General features: G+C 40.5%; 2 protein-coding genes and 1 non-coding gene across 4 annotated transcripts; 1 reads left to right on the top strand and 2 right to left on the bottom strand.

The window, feature by feature from the left end:
* The first annotated feature begins 3,775 nt into the window (after positions 1-3,775).
* On the top strand, positions 3,776-5,663 carry pth2 (parathyroid hormone 2). The gene is made up of 4 exons (XM_047610409.1): positions 3,776-3,919; positions 4,427-4,531; positions 4,681-4,857; positions 5,486-5,663. The coding sequence occupies exons 2-4, from the start codon at positions 4,428-4,430 to the stop codon at positions 5,655-5,657; spliced, it is 453 nt and encodes a 150-aa protein (XP_047466365.1). The 5' UTR covers positions 3,776-3,919; position 4,427; the 3' UTR covers positions 5,658-5,663.
* A 1,291-nt stretch (positions 5,664-6,954) lies between these two features.
* On the bottom strand, positions 6,955-12,149 carry tedc1 (tubulin epsilon and delta complex 1). Of its 2 annotated transcripts, none has more exons than XM_047610407.1 (8): positions 11,868-12,149; positions 11,358-11,442; positions 11,005-11,219; positions 10,778-10,915; positions 9,899-9,967; positions 8,821-8,907; positions 8,347-8,487; positions 6,955-7,328 (listed from the first exon to the last, which is right to left on the bottom strand). In XM_047610407.1, the coding sequence occupies exons 1-8, from the start codon at positions 12,006-12,008 to the stop codon at positions 6,963-6,965; spliced, it is 1,242 nt and encodes a 413-aa protein (XP_047466363.1). In that variant the 5' UTR covers positions 12,009-12,149; the 3' UTR covers positions 6,955-6,962. The 2 variants fall into 2 exon arrangements, with proteins under 2 accessions (XP_047466363.1, XP_047466364.1); XM_047610408.1 differs by having other exon boundaries at positions 6,955-7,199.
* trnam-cau lies at positions 9,548-9,620 on the bottom strand. Its single transcript has one exon. It is a non-coding gene; the product is annotated as a tRNA-Met (tRNA).
* Positions 12,150-21,207: the final 9,058 nt, after the last annotated feature.

Raw genomic sequence — 21,207 nt, 5'->3', positions numbered from 1 at the left:
GAACAGTCTCCACCGTTTCACCCTTGGTCTTCTTTCTATTCCAGCAGGCATCCACACACAGACCCAGAGGCAAAGAATCTAACAAGGTGTCTATATACGGTAGGCCTAGTGTGTTTGTGGACTTAAATGTCAACAAACTCACTAGAATCTGAGATGCCACCACTGAATGTAACAGAGAAGCCAGAGCACATTTATCTAAAATGAAATATTTACTATGTAGCACTGTCCTGTTGGAGTAAAAGCCTACTATCAGTACCAGATCAAAGAAAAGCTTTTGTCTACAGGTGCATTATCCAGGTTGTCTTAGAGAGAATGGCCTTCTCTAAAAAAAAGTAAATTGATATGATGAATGAAATGACATGGCGTAGTGCAAGAGTGAAAATGTTCAATGGAACTGATGTTTCTGATACTTCAGACAATAGAAGTTGGGATCAAAACAGAATAGTGGAGTTGTAACAATAAGATTGACCCCATGACACTATGCTGCATCAATGTACACTGGTTCAATTCAATTCAGTTTTATTTGTATAGCGCCAATAACAAAACAAATTGTCTCAAGACTCTTCTCAGTTGCAGAGATTGTGAAAGATGGTTGTGCACTAACATAGGATCAACTCTTACAACTTTTAAAAAGAAAATCAAAAGTGTACTGATGATGCTACTCAGTGGTTAATTTACTCATATGACCGTTATGGTAAACAGAGGATTAACATTTGGAGTGTGCAAATTTAAAAACCATTTTCCTGAATGGCAGCTAGAAGCAGATACCAGGAAGTAAAAACAGCCGTCAGAGGTAGACCTTTTTTAATTCCTCTGCATCTCAGTATCTTAAACTAGATGGTAGAGTTAGACTCTCTTCCATCCAGAAAGCCAGTACAGTGAGCTGGAAGACATGGGAGCGGATGTCTGGGGGTTCAGGTCCCACCTTGAGCCTGTAGCCATCAATGGGGACTGTGTAGAGATACCCTGGGTCTTCCTCTGGATCAAAAACTGGACTGGTGGACTTACATAGACTCTGTATGCAAGAAAGGTCATTGGTGTCTTTATTTCCTCGCTGCACCTCGCTGATAAGGAGGGCAGGCTCTGAGGTAGGGACAGAGCTGGATACGCTGGCACTGGTGGCAGAGGCAATCAAAGTCCACTGCCCTCTACACAACTTTCAGTGACAAGCTGCCGTCTCTACTCTCTAGGTTGAGGAGGCCATTTGTCCCTCAGGCTATACGACTCCACAACACCTCAAACATATGAAAAATGGAGATGGTGAACAGGACAGAGACAGCAGCAGCCTGTCATTGAAAGAACTTCTCTGTCTGACTATGGTGTCATGTAGAGGGTGGTGGACATTGTTCAGCAATGATACTCCTTGATGGCAGCAGCCATCCCCAGTTGGATGCAGCCTGACCGAGACACACACACACAAAAACACATCGGGAACAACTCAAAAACCATGAAGAACAGCACAAAGTGTTGACCTGGCCTCCACATTCACTAGATCCCCCTCTAGGCCCCTCCCCTCAACCCACATGACCCAAAGACCCCCACTAACAACATCCTATTACCAGACACCACAGGACTCCCTCAGAAGGTCCATGTCCATTCTCTGATGAGTCACACCTGAGGCACAAGGGAGACCTAAACAATACTAAGAAGGTGGTCATAATGTTATGCCTGACTATATGACTGAATATACAGTTACGCCCAGAAATATTTGGACAATGACACAATGTTTCAGGTTTAAATCAAGTGGTTAAACAAAATAATCCTATGAAACTTTACTAGCAACAATTCTTCAGTTGTTGCTTGTTTGTTGCTTGCTTTCCGCCTTAAGTTTTGTCAAGTGAAATGCATGCTATCGGGTGGACATCTAGTGATTGACTCAGACATTGCAGAATATTCTTTTGTAGCATGTTTGGGACCATTGTCTGTTAGTGCTGTGTAGCACTGTCCAATAAACTTTGCTGCATTTGGCTGAATTTGAGCAGAAAATATATCCCTATACACTTGAGAATTTGTCTGTTTGATTCTGCATACTTTCATCTTCCCATCATTCTGGTTCAGATTGATCTTAGTTTCATCAGTCCAAAGAATGCTGTTCTAGAACTGGGCTGGAGTCTTTGATGTCTAATCTGGACTTTCTATTTTTGAGGCTGATTGATGGTTTGCACCTTGTGGTGAATCGTCTGCATTTGCTCTCATGAAATCTTTATTTGGTAGCATTAGATACTGATACACTTACTTCCTGGAGAGTGTTCTTCACTTGGTTGGACCTTGTGAAGGCGTTTTTATTCATTGTGAAAAGAAACCTACGATCATCCACCACTGTTGTCTTCCGTAGACGTCCAGGCCCTTTTGAGTTCTTGAGCTCACCAATGTGCTCTTTTATTCTCAGAATGTACCAAACTGATGATTTCGCCACTCCTGATATTGCAGCTATCTCTCTGATGGAGTTTGTCTTTTTTTTTTTTGTCTAGTCTGTTGTACTTTCATTTTAATCTCCTTTGACCACATGTGGGTTCACAGCAACACCTTCCAAATGCCACACCTAGAATCAACTTCAGATCTTCTGCCTGGTTAAATGATGAAGGATTAATGAGGGAATAGCCCATGCAGCCCATGGAAGAGCTTTTGAGTCAGCTGTCCAGTTACTTTTACAGCTACAAATTACAGAGATTTAATTCCTAAACCCTTCCTCCGATCTGAATATAAATACCTTCAAATTAGAGCTGAGATCTGCACTTTAAGCCCATATTGATAATATAACTGTATCTTTAACATTTTTTTGGTATAGAGCTAATATAACAACACTTGTGTCAGTGATCAAATATTTGTGGACCTAACTGTTTAATCGATGTAGTAATTTGATCATTATGTGTGATTATGATGATTATTATTCAGTGTGGTATATTTGCATGTTCATTTAAAGTTTTTTATTCTTTGCTCATTAGCTACTTTCGGTATCTGTGCTATAGATGCTGAATTAAGCATGCAGAGAGACCAGAGCGTACTGGTTTCTTAATTTCAAACGGACGTTTCCACTACACTACCAGCTGGTAAACATAGAGTAGACACTAGCAGTTATTTTAAAGACTAAACATGAATTCTGAGAAAATGAGACTAAAATTCCACATCAAGTTTATTTGAGATTCTGTCAATTCCATTAAAATAATAATGATAATAACAATAAATATTCCAGGATGACTTTCAATTTTACAAGGTTTTACTTTATCTTAATATTCCATTGCGGATGTCAGGTCCATTTTTTGCCACTGTGTATTGCAGACAAGCAATTTCATTGAGAGAAACATGTATCCTTGGTTCATCCATAGAGTATGAATGAACACTCTTGCACGTATATACACACCAGCACTATAATGATTTTCAGTAATAAGATGCTGGGCTCTCTACGACACTGCCATGACTAAGAGTCTTTGAAACAGGACACTAACAAGCTAACTTACACTTCCACAAGGATTGTCTTCTTGCACGCTAAACTCAGAGTGGGATTGATCTGGTGAAGGGTGGGTACACTTGAGAATATGCGTGGGTGGTTTAGGGGGATGGGGGCTTAAAGCACTCCAGTCCAGGGTATATAAGTATGTAAGACAAGACACTGATGGGTTTTAGCCACCATCAACCTGCTCACAGCATAGCAGCAACAAATATAGGACAATAGAAAAATCTATGTTTTAGTAGAAACTTCTTTCTTCTTAGAGGAGATAAAACCATATCTTCAAGAAACTGGTAGGGGATCAAACTGAAAGTACCTTTCTGCACAGACTAATTTCTGTTGCTGTGGCGTGGTGGTGGTTCTTCCAGCAACACTTCTCTTCTAGTTGGTCAACTGTCCTCCAACCTGAAGTTCAGCGCCGAGAAGCTGCTTCCTTCTACGAACTTTTTACAGACAGACAGATTGAGGCAGGTAAGAAATTGTCAAACTACTGGACTGCTGACAACTGTACAACCAAATGATTTGCATGAAGCCAAGGTTCTTTAAGGCTCGTGTGCAGATTACTTCACAGGTTTTTCTTCAGTTTGTGTGACTGTGATTGCATGACGCTGTATTTCCAGGCTCTGCATTAGACCAAAATTTTAAAAGGAGGTTTAACATGACATTTAACATAACATGCCTTAAACCAAACCACTTTTTTTTTTTTTTGGAAAGTTGTGGAAAGTGCTCCTCTGGTGGTTAAAAAAGAGAGATATTTAAGCGTTATGGCCTTGTTCTGACAAACTTTTTTTTTTCTTTTGGCTGTTATGTCTCAGTTTACTGCTGAATTAATTGAATACAAACTGCATTCATTTTTCTTCATTTGATTATTATTCTATTATTCTCATTTATCCAAATGAGATTATAGCAGAGAGAGTGAACAGCAGCGTTTATTTAAAAGTCGTGTAAAACTATGTGAAGGATGTTTTTGTTTTATAGAATGTCTGAGCTTCCAGCTTTCCCTCGTATGTCCTTCCTCTTGATTACCATTTTGGGTATGACCTTGATGACATCAGGCTTCCCTCAGCCACGACTACCTCTCAGGTGCTTTTTATTAAATCTACTTAAGGCTGCAGCAAACTATGGCTGTTAAATATTGAATATTTTCCAATCTTTTTCTACTGTCTTTGTGGTACTAGAGTAATACACTCTAACGTCAACAAACCTAGTCATGTGTCGTTGTATGACTCCAGAAGTCCTGATGATTCAGATGAAGCGAAGCGAGACGACTGGGATGTGGTCTTCCCTTCTATCTCTCTCCGGGATTGGAGCATCCAAATGATGTCGGCGCCCAGCCTCAGAGCAGCAGCAGACAAGGCAGGGCTGATGAGGGACGCGTGGCTCTTCGCCCCGGAGAGGACAGAGGCAAGGTAACTGGACAGAGAGGAAAAAAACACTAAAATGAATTTATAATAATAATATCTAACAGGAACAGGGCTGCCACACTGCATTCATTTTTTCAAAACTTGTCATGTCCTTGCACATGTCTACATGTTTTTTTTTAAGATTTTCATTTAAACTCATTTAGGGATACAACTATTAGGTGTTGCATTACGCAAGACTTTTTAAAAAAAATATATAATTACCTCAACTTTATTCGTCTCATTAACATACAAGCAATCCAGTTGGATCGTGACCTCAAAGTTGGACCACATTGCTTTTGTGTAATCCATTAAAAAAATGTTGGTTCTGAAGGACGTTTGTGTAGAACCATTTCTTAGCAGGGACAGATTTTGTTACTGTTTCTAGTCTTTATGTTAGGCTAACTGGCTCCTGGTTGTAGTGTAGTACTTGTATTTGTGTTCCTTTTAACAGAAGCTCAAATATTGGAAGCAATATTAAAATCTCTCAGTAACATCTTTGTTTGTTTGTGTCATGAAACATGTGAGACCAGATGCAGCTTGTGAGGAAAACATCAGTCTATTTTACTCTGGGACCCTGTGGTACCTTGCTTGTTTTCTGGTCAGTAATCTCTAACGTCTGGTCTGCCATCACTAGCGTGGAGGGGCCGTGGCCTTCTGAGTGGTCTCAAGGGGCCGGGATGGTGAAGAGGAACATGGTGGTGGCTGATGATGCTGCCTTCAGAGAGAAGAGTAAGCTCCTCACGTCCATGGAGAGGCAGAAGTGGCTCAACTCCTACATGCAGAAACTACTGGTGGTTAATTCTTAGTCATAATTCAGCACGTACAGCACATTTACCTCAGTGTCAGAGCAACTCTCTGAACCCCGAACTAGAAAAAAAGAAACCCTTTAAAACTTTTGAGGGTTAGTTCAGCCAGACAACTTTTGAAAACAGAAGACAAACATCAAACACTATTTCTATTTCTTGCACCAGTTATTTTATTGCATCCCTTTACAAAACTGTAATGAAGCTATTGATTTCCCAAAAGATGGTTAGATGAACAATAGAGATGTTTTTGTATGTCGAAATCTGAAGTGAGTTTGCTTGTCCTGCTGATTCTGTTTAGTGAATTAATAAATATGAAAAAGATGTTTTCGACGTCTGTAATTTTTCTTTGAGTTTGTATAGCAGCAACTTGTAACTGCACAGCATAGCGCAACGTAGCTGTAGAATTTTGAATACATCCTCACCAATGTCACCAGCAAAGCACAGAGCAGCACCCCAACCCCAACTCCCACTGCACTCAAAACATTAACAGTAGTTCTAAAAATTGCAACAACCTACGAGTATTGAAGTAATGATCTCTCTTTACTGAGTTCAGTGGTTCTTGCCATAACGTGGGTTATTACAGCAGGTGAATCAATTTGTTTGCAAAGGCAGCACCGACACTTTCCTCGACTGATAGTCTCTAAAGTTCACTCTGAAAAAAAAACATCACACACATAATGATCTCACAAGTGTATGGTTCCTGTATTTCACCATATAATGCACAGGTATCAAACATACGGCCTGCAGGCCAAAAGCGGCCCACCAGACGGTCTAATCTGGGCCCCGGCATTAATTCGCAAAGTGCACAAATGGCAGTATCAGTGAAAATAGCTGCTGTCTCTAATTTGTCGACTGTTGTAGTCAGAGACAGAACACAACACTGAGACCCTGGACTAAACAGCAGACAGCAATGAGCCCAAATTACACTTATTTTACTTTAGAAATGTCATTATTTTTAAGGATAGTTTATTAAATGTAAATATTCTCCTAATTTGCTTGCTCTTCTTTGTACCACAACACATTTTTGAACTGTTTTTGTGTATATATATATCTTTTTTTTCTCATTTATTTTGCTACCGCAAAAACATAAAACAGAGGAACCAAACATCTATTTCCACTCTCAAGTGAACTTTTGGCAAACTAAAAAAATTCTTTAAAAATCTGAGCCTTGAACATTAGTGCACATGATTTGTGACATACGTCATCCTGAATGAGAAAATAAACAGAGAAGTCTGCATCGATGTGATGAGAGCATTTCATTCACCACTGCGAAATGGCATCATCTAATTATTAAGAAATAACAGTCTATGGTGGTATCAACACCAGTTCATCCAGCCTGCCAATCGCCTCCTGCAGCTGCATCCTGTTGGCTAGTCTCTGTCTGTCCCTCCTCTCCAGCAGCAGAGCCTCTGCACGGAGGAGCAGCTCTGCAGCCTCAGACACTGGGAGGTCACCTGGAGCCTCGGCCCTGCTGTGGGGCTCCTTTGCTGGACAGCTGCTGGGTCTGACAGGCCTCTCATCCCCCAGCCTGGCTCGACAGACCTGGGTGAGGGACGGCAAGGAGGGTAGAGAAGATATAAGAGGAGGGAGGGAGGAGACACCAAACCCACCCTGTAGCCTCTCTCCTCCTTCTCTGTCCTTAATGTCCTCCTTCCCTCTCCTCTGTCCATCCTGGGAAGGAATATAAATGTAATTCAGACACATACAGTATAAGGCAAACAGCAAGAACACAAAACTGTCACTGTTTTACATAACGGAGTGCTGCAGCTTTGGGACTGAAGGGTCACAGGTTTGTAGCCTCCTCCTGTTCATGGCTGAGGTGCGTTGAGATAGCACCTAACGCCCAAACTGCTCATTACACAAGAGGCAGCTCTCTGCTCTGTGCGTATACACTTCCGTGTAAAGGAATGGTTGAGTCAAATTAAGAAATCAAATTTCCCCATGTGGAATCAAAACTGTATAAAATTGTTATCATTATTAATAAATATGTAATTTTTCTGTTGTTATAATGCCTTTTCATTATTTATTTATAAATATCACGGCATCTTTACCTTGTTTGACTGTGGAGGGGTAAAATTATAATTCTATTATAATTTAATTCTTGGACTAGGTCAAAAGCAAAATTATTTAGGTGCATTTCATGTATGGACGTGGTTACATGATGTTCCTTGTCTTTACTATTTAATGGCCCAGAACATGAAGCAAACCATTAACTTTTAATGTTAGATGTATGTAGAACTCTTCTGGCCACTGTAAAGGGGGAACACCATCAAGTACTGCTAGCTGTCTGTCTGTCTCCTGACCAAACCTCTCTGCTCTTATTTGAATCAGCTGGGAGTTAAGCTAGAGACACACACTGCCAAAACGGCAATGGCTGGGGCAACAAACGGCTTCAAAACCACCTATTGGTTTCTCGAGGTGTCATTTCCTGTACGCCAATTATAACTCAGTAGACACACTCAAATTAATGCTGATGTATCAATTCACTTTCATTTTCAATAACTTTATTTCCCCACATCGATCACTAGAGGTAAATGTGCAGCTAGAGCAGACAGAACAATCTCACTTGGAAAAAAACATTTCAGGCATTTATTCAAATTTTGACTAACTTACATTTTCCTTAATCTTCCTTTTCTAAAAAATGCTAATCTATCTAAACTTTAGTGTAGACACTATATGTGTTGCACACCTGTGCAGTGGGAGGCCTCAGTAGCATGTCGTCCAATTTCTCCAGCCCCCAGTTTCCGTGATGACACACTCTTTGGGTTCCACTGGGTGAATGTGTAGGCCTTCTAACAGGATCTATCAGATGGCAGTCTACCACACTGTCCTTTACACACACATATGTGCGCACGTACACAAACAGAAACACACAATCAACATCACATTTCCTGGCACACATGGCTGCTGGCATCGTGGAGAACACAGTAGAGAACTGAACAAAATCAGTAGGTTGGAAGTAATACTATTATAACTAGGTCAGAGCAAAACTACAGCAGTGTTGTAGTCCAATCACAAATTCTCTCTGGTGTGAAACTGCATATTTCCCTCTTCAAAAATTAATTATTTGCTTATTGCAAGATACTCTATCACACATCAACAAATGTGCACCTAATTATTAAGAATTATTAAACAGGTTGATGTGTTGCTGAACTGAACGCACCATCCAGGTCCAAAAGACTGTCTCCACTTGTTTCCACTTCAGATAGACTTCAAGCAGGTCACAGAGCTTCTGGACACAAGCGCAGTCCTGTGACAAATAGACATGTGTATGTACACTTTAAAATGTAGATTTAGAAGCACCCTATAAAATACGAACATCTATAGAGAGAACAACTTGACATTCACTGGAACAAAATCAAAAACAACAAATATTCATTTGACAGTCTTCTGCAAGTGAAACACTTGCATTGATAATATAATATTAAAGTTTCATTTAAGAAAGCCTTTCGGAGCTAAATTCATTCTAGTAGTAAGTAAATAAGTCCATCTTATTACTGTAATAACGCAGATATTGGATTGAGCAACTAATGGCAGCAGGCTGTGCAGTTCAGGTATATATGAATACAATATGAATGTATATGAATACTAAACATAATGCTGTTGGAGTTAGGGTTAGCTAGCTAAATAAGATAGTTCATGTGACATCTGGAGTTGTTTCTTCTGGGTTTTGACTAACGCTCTTGTAATAACTTGTAATATCTCTGAATTTGACCCATCCCTATCCATTTGTTCAAACAGAGGTGTGTACATGCGGAGTGGTGGGCTGCAGCCTCTGGCAGGCCATGTCTGGGGAGCGAAATGGGGGTTGGGTGCTTGCACCACAGTCATGGAGAGAGGCGAACCTGGGGCCTAACAATACTCCACAGCTCCCTAAAACCTAAAACAACTGCCCCGTGTGAGGCTCGAACTCACGACCTTCAGATTATGAGACTGACGCGCTGCCTACTGCGCCAACGAGGCCTGTGGAGCTATAAAAAAATCAGATCTCAAAAAGCAGTACGTCTGTATTTAATACAAGTATCTCTAGAACTACATACTTTTCTTTAAATACAGTATTTGTGGTGGTGTGAGGCCATAAGACTTCTCACAAGTACATGTGTTTCCAGCTTTAAAAACAATCACACTGGGAGATCCTGGGATCATACCGAGGACAAACTTTTTCACTTATGGTTGACAACAGTTCAATAAACAGCAGTAAACTGTGTAATATTACTATTTTTCTTCATTCACACATTTACCTCTTTTAGCACTGCAGAGTTTTGATCAGACGATGAAGAAACAGCAGAGGGGCGGCTGGCAGAAAAAACCTGGGGACACATTGATTTCCGGGCGTCACAATTTGTTCCATAAATAGATTGATTTGCTTCGTTTTCACTCCTTTAAAGATATAATCTGCAAATCTTTCTGTCTGTCTTGGTGATAGACAATGTACGTACATCCTGTTCTTGTAAAAACTATGTCTCAGAAATTATATTGCTAGTCAAAGGTCAAAGGTCACCATGACCATAGACAGACCACCATAGACTGATAGATACTCTAATAATAACAAACTAGGAGATTTTCAAAAGGTTACACACATTTCTCCATCTCTCTCCTCTGCTCTGTGTGTATAATTTATACAAATGTATAAAGAGCTGCAGATCTGTGTGTCTATTTGGCTGAAGGCTGAGCTACATAGAAAGAGCAGAGAGGCCACAGGACACAAAATGAAGAGTGCACTTCGCCTGCAGCTGCATTCACACAGACCTGATTTGTTCTCGCTTATGTCTCCCTTTCTTCATTCACTCAGCTGGCTCGCTCAACCCCCACTGCCCTCTCTCACTCCCTCAGTCACAGAGGAGGGGCCATGTTGAAATGCTGAATTCACATACAGCGACTGACATTATGTCTTACGTTTCATTCCTTGAAAAATACACTTGATATACCTTGATCACTGGAAATACTCTATGTCACACTAACTTTTCTGATTTCATGCAACAAAAAATAAGTCTATTTGAGATGTATTTTGAAATCATCTTTCAAACACGCATGCTCCAAAGCGTCTTGTTTGTTTAACTTGGAACTGTGTTTTTACAGAATTACAACTTGTGGAAATAGAAAAGAGAATATTTCCTCACAGCATGAAGAACACGAGTTCGCTCTTGTAGCATGGACAGCAAGGTCCGTCCGTGATGTCTCAGACACCCAATGAGCCACTGAAGTCTCCTCAGAGAGATCGAGTCCAACTGGAGCCCACTAGAAAGCTGCGGGTTGACCTAACATTTGAAAATGAAAGATTACTGATATACAAGGAATAAGAATATCCCTACCATCATGCTCTTAATAGTCAATCAGTCATGCTTACAGGTATAGATGTTAGCAGTGTTTTGTCCAGTTGCTGTACTTGCAGTGTCAACAGTTTCTCCAGTGTTCCTGCAGCAAGTAGCCAGCCAAGAGCGAGGAGGAGATCTCTGCTGGAGAAAGTGCTTCCCTCGTCTCCTTCTCCTCCCTCCCTGTCATACATCCAGTCTGCATGGTAGCCAGTCTGCCACAGGCCTGTAGCCACCAGCTTCCTGCACTCTGATGCAGGGACGAAGAGAGCACATTCTGATAAGTTTTTTAAACCCTTCGACAATTCAAGAGTTGGGCAAGGAAGCGCAAGAGCTTTATAATGCCAAACAGCTGAAAGATTTCTTGAATTTCTCAAAATTCTCCAACCTCCACTTAGCTGTGTGTCGGCTTCAGGGCAAACAGCGCCAGTTAGTTGAAGGATGTTGGCAAGAAGCTTCCAAAACTGATCCTCCTGAAAAAGAACAAACAGAAAGATGACGATACACTACATAAATATGGACATATATATATTTATTTTATTATTTTATAATGCTGTTTATAGATAGATAGATAGATAGATAGATAGATAGATAGATAGATAGATAGATAGATAGATAGATAAAAGGAAAGTAAAAACAGAGTTGTACAGATATCTACATAGCTGTGTTAGGTGTTTCTTTGTTATAGATGACCATATTTATATTCTGAATATTCAGATACTTTGTAAGTAAACTATGCACTGCGTAACAAGTAACAAATGTAGTAGAGCAATGAGTGTAATATTACCATCAACAGTAGTGGACTAAATACAATAAGCACGAATGAAAATATATCCAAACTTGTAACTTATAAACATTTACGCAGTTACGTCTACCCCGTAACAGAGGACGGACCCACCTCGAGTTCACCACCAAATTTTGCCCGTCTAAAGGTCTCCGGTGCGGGCACAGCGTCCAGGCCAGCGGCCGCTAGAAGTCTGCGAAGAACTCCGATCACCTGCTTCACTTCCACGCTCACAGATGATTTACTGCGCTGCATTACAGTCACATGTACGACATTACACAAACATTAACAAACACGTTCTCCGGTCAACGGCCATACTAAGTTTGGAAGAAACACATTAAAATAAAAAGAAGGACATTTCAACCGCTCTTGGTATTTCGCGGCGAATACAATCACTTCCGGGTACGAAGCTGTTGCCAAGGAAGCGAATGAAAGAAATGTTGATTGGGTTGATATTAACCAATTGCAAACGTCCTTCTTAGAGAGGCGGTTCGAACATATTAATATGAACATACTGTCAATGTGAACAACGAGCCACGCTTCCATGCATTGACCAAACTGACGCTATTTTCCCGGGGGTAAGGGAAGCGGCATCTGCAAATATGGAGCCTGATTCAGATCAGTAGGCTACGGTCCGAGACTGGAGCCACGATATCGATAACCACGCTCCAGACACACTCAGTTTTAGTTTAATTAATATTGCCATCTGTTCTACTTCCACCAGTTACAAAGTGATGTTGGATTAAAAAATATTTATTTATTTATGTTTACAATTCTCACGGTCCATGGCTTTGCGGAGCAGTTGCCATGGTCTGCAACTGTGACCAGAGCCTTACATTAATAAAAATGTATAATACAAGCGCTTACTGTGACCAGAGCTGTATGTTACTGAGAGTCTGGCCAACTCATAATCATGGGCGCCATGTTTGCTGCATCGCAAGAAAGATTCTTCAGAGTAACCCTGTGGGGCGCATATGTTATGTTGAAATAAATCGCTTATTTTCACCTTTAACGGGCCTGTAAATGTTATTAAATACCCCAGCTTGAACTTACTTTAAATATCTCGATTGAACCTGTAAAATGCTTTGCAGCCCAATCGCCTCATCAGTCACAGAGCTGTGTTTACCTTCCCCTCAGTCTCTGTGTTCATCCATCGCCGTGAAAAATTTGAAATGAATTATAATTAATTATAAATACTCAGAAATAGTGAAAGTTGAACTGGGCCTACTGTTATTTGGTATTATCATTATAACACTAATTGCATGCACACGTCGGTCTGTATAGCCTTTAGTCTCTAGATAACTAGCTAGCATAAAGCTAGCATAAGGTTTGGTTAGCTTCAAACTTAATTCATTTGTATAGATGTGTTGGGCATTTTGGCGATGATGGTATGACTTTATTTTTCCTGTATGAAACCTTAATAAAGTCAAAGAGGGACACTGACATTTACCACACGTAATAGCTAGAAATTAGTTGACATCCAGTTCTTCTTTTTAACCTTCTGCTCACATAACTCTCTCCGTTTTTGTTCACTGGGGGAAATGATGAAGTTTCCTGTGTTTCCTTGATTCTGTGCTGCAACCGCAAGCTGAGCATTGTGGCATATTTTAACTTTTAACTTCTAATTTTCACACACACACACATCTATCGTAGATATCTTAAAGTGGCCTCAGACTGCAAGAGTTTTCATATCAGGCTGTATTACACACATTTTCACCCTCTAATCTTAAATGTCCACATGCTACATTATTTGACATGACAAAACGCACCACACTACCTCACTACTTAGATGACCATGCTAGGTCAGGGAACAAGAAAGCCCATGTGACCTCACAGGGAACAGACCCAAATGAATGATAACCCAAAATATCAAAACGTGTTTGATATGAATCAGGACTGTGTTCAAGAGACCTGTTAACTCAGGTATCGCCATGAAAGGGCCGTATCTGCTCTCAGTCTCCCAATCCACACCTTTGTCTTAAAATAGCCTTAGATCTACGCTTGAGGTTCCTATTTGGCCTTAAAAATTTAACAAATTATGCACTACAATTTCAGACTTGACAGAGAGCTCGATTCCTGTTCAAATTCCTGTACATTTCTTCTTTAGTCTTGTGTCACTGCCGTGTTTTCTGCCTCTTATGAATGCAGGGTCTGTCCTGGAGATGTAGTCGGCTGCAAAACGTTTGCTTTTTCTATTTTATTCAAGGAAAACAGACAATCATCCCTAGACTCTTACAAGATTCAAATTAAAATTGCCCATTTCATATATAGAAGTAGTTCCAGGACGCTCCATTATTTTGACATTTTTTCCCCTCATTTTTCTTCTATACCTTTTGCTTTTTGTTTTGTTTTTTCATTCTAAGGCATGACGGAGAAGCAAAATGAGCAAAATCTCTTGGCAAAAGTAGCCATACAAAGCCTGTGACTTCAAACCTTCCTTCATTTGTGTCATTTTGAAGTCAGATTTTGAGTTCAATATATATGTGTATATATATATATATAGAGAGAGAGAGAGAGCGAGAGAGAGTTATATATATATATATACAGTACGAGTCAAAAGTTCAAGCACGCCTCATTCATTTGTAGTTTAAAGGTGTTTGACAAACCAGAATGTGTTTACTATTTTCAATTCTCTGAAGCAGCTACTTTTACAGTACAGTTTATTTTATTTGCCTTTATTTAACCATATTTATCCCATTGATATACAAAGACCTCTTTTCCAAGGGAAGCCTGGCCAAGACAGCAGTCTCGGAAAGTTGCAACAGTTAAGAACAGACAGAAACTCACAAAACACAAATAAAATACATGGAAGAATAAAAACAACAGGACTAAGACTCGGAATTTACATTAAGACAAGAACGAAATGTAGCTGCTCCAAGGTCTTTCACACAGGTTTTTTTCTGCATCTCACAAAGATCATGTCTTTGTGAGATGAAGAAAAGGCGAGCAGCAGGTTTCTATTCACCGTGAAACATGGAGGTGTCCACAGTATCCCACCTGAGATAGTTGGCAAAATAGCGGCTACTTCGAAGAGTCTAAACTATAAAACACTAGACATTTTCACCATAAAGGATTCCATCAAGATAAATTGTTTACCTACCTGTACACATTTGCTATTATACCATTTAGCCAGATGAGGGCAGGCTCTGATTTATTTTCTGAATGTTGCAAAGCTCATCTACCCATGCCTTTTTGACAGTCTTCAGTTGCAATTGCAATAGAGCAGGGATAGAGGTCTGGTAGCAATCCAGTTGTCAGCATTTTAGCCACTCCCTCTTTTTAACACCAGCTCAGTTTAAGAGGTGAACTGGAAACTGGGAGAGTAACCAAAGCATTGAGAGTTTATATTAAAGAGTGTGTATGGCATGACACCACAAAACCTGACATGTACAGGCCCACTTACAGATACGACTTGTGATAGGATAGAATTATAAAAAATAAAGTTTAATTGGCATGAACAGACAATATATTAGTCAGTCAGAAAACAACATGCAGGAAATGATAAGAGAGGAGTCAACCATATTCAATACAACAAAAGTCAAAACATAATAAAGGACAGGGAACAACATTATTTTAGTATATATTAGTATATTATTTTTGTTTGTTTGTTTTTGTTGTTGTTATTTGTTTTGCTGTTTGTCTGTGTCTGTCTGTCTGAACCAAGCTCTATTTAAGGGGCTAGGTAGTGATACAGACAACAGGTTGCGTTAAGGGGTCTGGGTAATGTGATGAGTAGAGGTTGATGAATCAACTGGTTGACTAGAGGATGGATTGGGTTGATTTCCTGCAGTTCTCCCCTACCAGCTCTTCTAAACTGAGAAGTCTGTTCATCAACTCACCAGCAGATCTTTGTCTCTTTTCAGTTTGTTCCTGTAGGGAGTTCTTCCAAGTCGTCTATTGATGGTCTCTTTCCTGAATCAGTTCCTCCTGGGCCTGCTTTAGGGAGGCCTTCAACTTGGATGTAGCTTCCAAGTGTTCTGTCAGGAGAAGGGACCTGTCTTCTTCCCATGGGTGTCTTTCATGACTTTGCTGGTGTGTACTTGAACCAGTTCAGCCTTCATTTTCGTGTTGTCGTCTGTCTGAAGTGCCAGACAAGTCTTGGCCTCCTTCATCTTGTTCTATTCGACTACAAGGTCTGTTTCCAGTTGAATAATTCTTATGGAAGAACTTGGATGCATTCTCTTTCTCTTGAAGTTCTACAGAAAGAACTTTTACTTCCTGTTTTGCCTGATCCCTTTCACGAGTGAGCAGTTTGTTAAAATCCTCTGCTTCTGTTTGTAAATAAAGAATGGCTGTGCCTATGTCCATGTGTCTTTTGCCGCTTTCACATTGAAAATAGGGTCTGAAAATCCTGTGTCAGCCCGACTTTGGTGCGCTTTCACACTGCCAGCAGTCCTGGGTCAGACTTCCTGCTGTGAGAGCTGCATTTCTGTTTCCTCATTCGCCATCGTGTCAACAACGTCATCATTACACATTTAAGTGCACTGGAACACTGTTAAACGACAGGATAAACAGGAGTGGTATGGGATGCACCATGCTGTTCATTATTGACCTCGCAGTGTTCCAGTGTTCCATTGTCATCATTACACATCTATTTGTGTGTGTCTGGTTATGGAGGTGGTATTTATGGGTTGAAGGGGGTTAATGGGTGGAACAGTCTCAAATCTGTCTCAAGATGTTTTACATAACCCAGCGTCTGAAATCCCCAGAGCAAGCACTAAGGCGACGGTGGCAAGGAAAAACTTCCTTTTCGTGGGAAGAAACCTTGAGCAGAACCCAGCTCAATTTGGGGGCCATCTGCTTGAGGCTGGCTGGGTAGTGAGACAGACAACGGGTTGGGGTTAAGTGGTCTGTTCATCAACTCAGTCAGTGTTTACATGCAGAGCTTAATACAGCTATGCTCAAAATTCGACTTTGACTACAGTCCTTGTCCCAGTTTACATGCAGTGCAAGAAAAACGAATAACTGTTCTCTTCTTCCACACTAAGTGACGATACGTGTCTTTTCAGCGGATTAATACCACGTTAATACGGCCCAATTTTCGGGTGACCTATTACGCGATATAATAAACTAGAGTCGTTCATGCGGCGGACCGGCATTTCAAACAACAACCAAACGGATAATAGTACATTTTTTAATCTTGTACGTAATGTTCGCGCTACCTCTGGTGCTGGTAAGATCCGTGTTATCCCTCAGACGGCTCCGTTTCTCGTCTTCGTCTGCGATCGGCTTTCTTGGACGTTTTTGTTCCGGGGTCACACGCCAGTGCAGCGGTCGTGGAGCATGCGCACACGCATTATCCGATTGAAAACTCCGATTCAATTCTATCTGGGTAACGTGTTGACATGCACTTAAGTTCTCCTGTTATAGTCCGATTAAGGCAATAATTCGTTTTTTTTTTTCACGTGCATGTAAACGCACTGACTGGTACATATTTTTCTCTTTTCAGTTTGTTCCTGTATGGATCCAGGTCATGGTAAATCAAAAGATGCTGAATATCGGCAACTGGACTTGTAGAATTTCTTGAAGACGTTTCCCCACTCATCTGAGTACCTTCTTCAGTTCTGAGAGACTAGTGGGAAGTTGAGGTTTAACTAGGAAAACTCTGTGGATAAACCCACCAGAAAGTTGCTTGACCAGAAACTGGTGCCACTAATAATATAGTTGAAACACACCCTCTAGTCCCCTTCTTAAAGATGGGAACCACCCCCCCGGTCTGCCATTCCAGAGGCACTGCCCCCGATGTCCATGCAGTGTTGCAGAGGCGTGTCAACCAAGACAGCCCTTCAACATCCAGAGTCTTGAGATACCCAGGGCGAATCTCATCCTCTCCTGGGGCTCCGCCGCCGGGTAGTTGCTTCATCACCTCAGCGACTTCTGCTCCAGAGATTGGACGGCCCAACCTCAGGCCCTCTGGCAGAGGTCGGCAACCTTCAACACTCAAAGAGCCATTTTATTGCATTTTATTGCCGTGTTGGTGTTTCCCTTCTTTTTAATGTGCCCTTTTACCTCTTCATAGGCTTGCATGAGAATGTCTTGCTCTGACGGGGAGAAGTACGCTGCACGCTTAGCCATGGTGAGTCTGTGAATCTGTGATGGGTCTGAGTAGGGTCTATTTAAGGAGCTGTGTGCCCGCTTTGATCCAAGATTAGTATCACCTGGCCTGATGAATCCATGTCAGCTCATCCTGGCTTGGTGTTTGTGCAACCGAATAAGCCTGAGCGCTCTTGTTTTGGATTCGTTGAGCCCCAGGCGTATTCACTTATCCCGGATATCTGAATCCTACTTTTGTGCAATGGACCCCAGGTGTGGATTGTTAGGATAAATGCATGTTCACAATATCAGCAGGTGAAAACAAAATATAAGAATATTCTGCAGTCTGGTGAGTTGCATTATTCTAGTCTAAATAGCAATTATGAAATGAAATGATAGATTTGTTTTCTGCTGACAATGAATTTCTGTATGATTTCAGCAGTAAAAAAAGCACATAGGACTGGCACAGGGGGTGGTCCAGAATGCTTGAGGTGTCACGTCAGTGTTGTAGAGATCTCCTGCGTATTTAGTCCAAAATGATTATAAAGTTGGTGATGTGGTGCTAATAAAAATGTGCTCTAGGACCCAGAGACTGCACATCCTCAGAAGCAGGCTGGTAGCATTGTGAGTATATGCTTAAGTAAATCTATATGATGCACAAATGCTGCTGCTAATTGACGTTTCTTCTACAGAATTCGCAAACCATAAGAGTTTTATTTGCAGAACACTTGGAAAAACAGACTGAGCTAGCACAACTCAAAATCCAAAGAGAAAAAAAGAAGCCTGGAACTGATGGAGCTGGATAGAGGAATTAAAAGGAGAACGCTGAAGAAACCAGACCTAGAGATCCAGAAATTGGAACATGAGGCGAGTATTCCAGTGCACACCATATTTGTGATGTGGTGTGTTAATCCTTGTGACATTTGCTCTATCTGCTCCAGGCTCAAAGCTAAGAAACAAGAATTGTAAAATAAAATTGAAACTACAAACTAATTGTGTCCTTTCTTCTTTTACCATGAATGTGAGGTATACAGTTGATTTGGAATGTTGAAATGACTACAAAGGGCACTACCAATACAAAGCAAAATGCACATACACATGAAAAAGTACCACAAAAGATCATTGACCAAATTGACCAAAATTCCAAATTAAGCACTTAAGCTATCTCCCAGCAACACACCAGAGAGTTGCACTGTAGTCCAAATGTTTAAGTAGTGTTTTTCCCCTTTTTCTGTTTCTGTTTCCTGCATATTTTTTTCTACCTTTTTTATATTTTTTGAAGCTTTCAATGTTGGTGTTAAGGAAACAATTCCAAATAAAGATTCAAGAATAAACCTTCTTGCTCAAATATTTTGTCCATTGATACAAGCTTTTTTGTCTTTGGCTAATAAATACTACTAACACTAAAAGTCAACTGACAAATGAAACGACTGTATTTATAATACTTGGATGCAGGATGATTGAAATTATCTAACGTGTAGAAACACCAAGGAAATGTAAAACACATTCATTTCACAGTGTTGACAGCAGATCCAACACAGGATTAATCTTAACCTGGTCTGGAGCAGGCTAGCTGCAGAGGATAAATCACCGTGGTTACTTGTCCAGGATCAAGTTATCCTACTTTTGTGCAACCAACTTGGAGCTAAGTTCATTCAGGATAACCAACATATCCAGGCTTAATCCCTTATCCTGGTTTTGTACAATACCCCTCTGGGGCAAAAGCTGGTATCAATATAGATGCCGTTTGTAAGTTGACACAATTGCACTAAAATGTAATTTCATTGAAAAATCGCTTTGTCTTTCATTGCATCACAAATCAGAAAAACATTTGCGAAATCTCCATGAATTTCACTCAACTTACCAGGTTGTGACAGTTGTTTTGGATGTTTCCAATATCAGAAGCAGGGTCGTAATGTTATGTCCAAATGGCCAGCTATGATATGATCCGACATATACAATTATGTAATTCAGAAACCTAGTGTGTACACTAAGGACAGTTTGCATGCATACAAATCTTTGGACGCGTATAATTACGTACTTTGTGGTCATGTGTAAAACTTAAAATGTTATGACACGAGTTCAGGATTTTGCGCTTTGAGGGCAGGTGTCCTGCCCAGCCAGAGACAGGGAGTAAAGGCAAAACCTTATGATCTAGGATACATCCTAACTGCTAACTGCACATGCATGCCAGGGTAAGTCTCACACAGCAGATATTGTGAGCTTATGATTTCACTTACTTTTACTAATAGATCTATCCATCGCACCAGTCTCGCTTCCTGTTGCAGTCATCATGTGCCAAGTTGAGCTGTCAGGGCGCAGACACACCGAGGAGGAGGTCGACTGCACGCCCCAACCAAATCGTTGGAAAGACATGTCCCGCAAAAAGGTTGAGCCACAAAAGATGAAAACCATCAACTTCAGCCGACCAAAGCGACACCTGACAAAGCTGCTAAGCTAATAATAATAATAAAAGGAGATTGCAGAGGATAAGACAGCAGCCGACAGATATGACGTTATGTATATGGGCAACAAAGTCACTGTTAACAAAATCAACATCTATTTGTCCCTTCAAAATAAAGTTTGGAGCAGCTGCTGACAGATGTGCAGCGGACAGTTTTTGAGATAGTGACAGTTTCACTAAACCCGAGCCACCACCCAATCCTCCCTCATTCACGTCATGGCGTCTCTTGGACATATAAAGACATAAACCTCTGTATATTCTGTGTTTTTCCTCTCTTCAACTGTCTCGTGTCAGTTTTTACCGTGACAGCTGGTGTGCACCTGTTTCCCACGTGCATGCTCACTCGCTCACTCTTGATCCACAATAAAAAATAAAAAGTAGTGAGGAAGAACTAGGCCTACGGACGTGGTTGGTGTGGTCACAAGGATTTACTGGACTGCCTAATAACTCCCTGTCACCAGTTTGTCGCGCCTCACCTGTCAACAGAACTATGGGCTTCTTTTATTTATTTATTTATTTATTTGGTGAAGCTTTAACCTTTTTCTGCAGAGCAACATAAAATGTTGTCATTATTAATTGTTTTCTCAATTACTTAAATCATGATTTGATTAATTGGTCTGGTTTGATAAACCATAGTCTGGTTTTGTTCACGTTTACAGTACATGTTTAGTCCAAACAGCATACCAAATTTAACAAAAAAATCAATAACAATAATTAATTAATTAAAGGGATCCATCAAATTATAAAAATTAGTTAGAATACTGACAAAAAAGCAAAATGTCAAAAACATATATTAAAAAGAGAAAAAATTAGTTACATTAATATTTTGAAAGCATTTCATCCATTAAGGTGCCCAGCAAGACGGCTTAGAAAATCTTTGAGTAGTGTATGGATTAGAAAAGGAATGCTACCAATAAACAAGATTAGCGGTATGCTAGCACACAGATGAGAAGATAC

The sequence above is a fragment of the Mugil cephalus genome, chromosome 17, assembly GCF_022458985.1.
Source record: "Mugil cephalus isolate CIBA_MC_2020 chromosome 17, CIBA_Mcephalus_1.1, whole genome shotgun sequence".
In the NCBI taxonomy this organism is placed as follows: Eukaryota; Metazoa; Chordata; class Actinopteri; order Mugiliformes; family Mugilidae; genus Mugil; species Mugil cephalus.
Note: the sequence above shows the minus strand (reverse complement) of the source record. Positions and strands in the feature narration are given on the sequence as shown.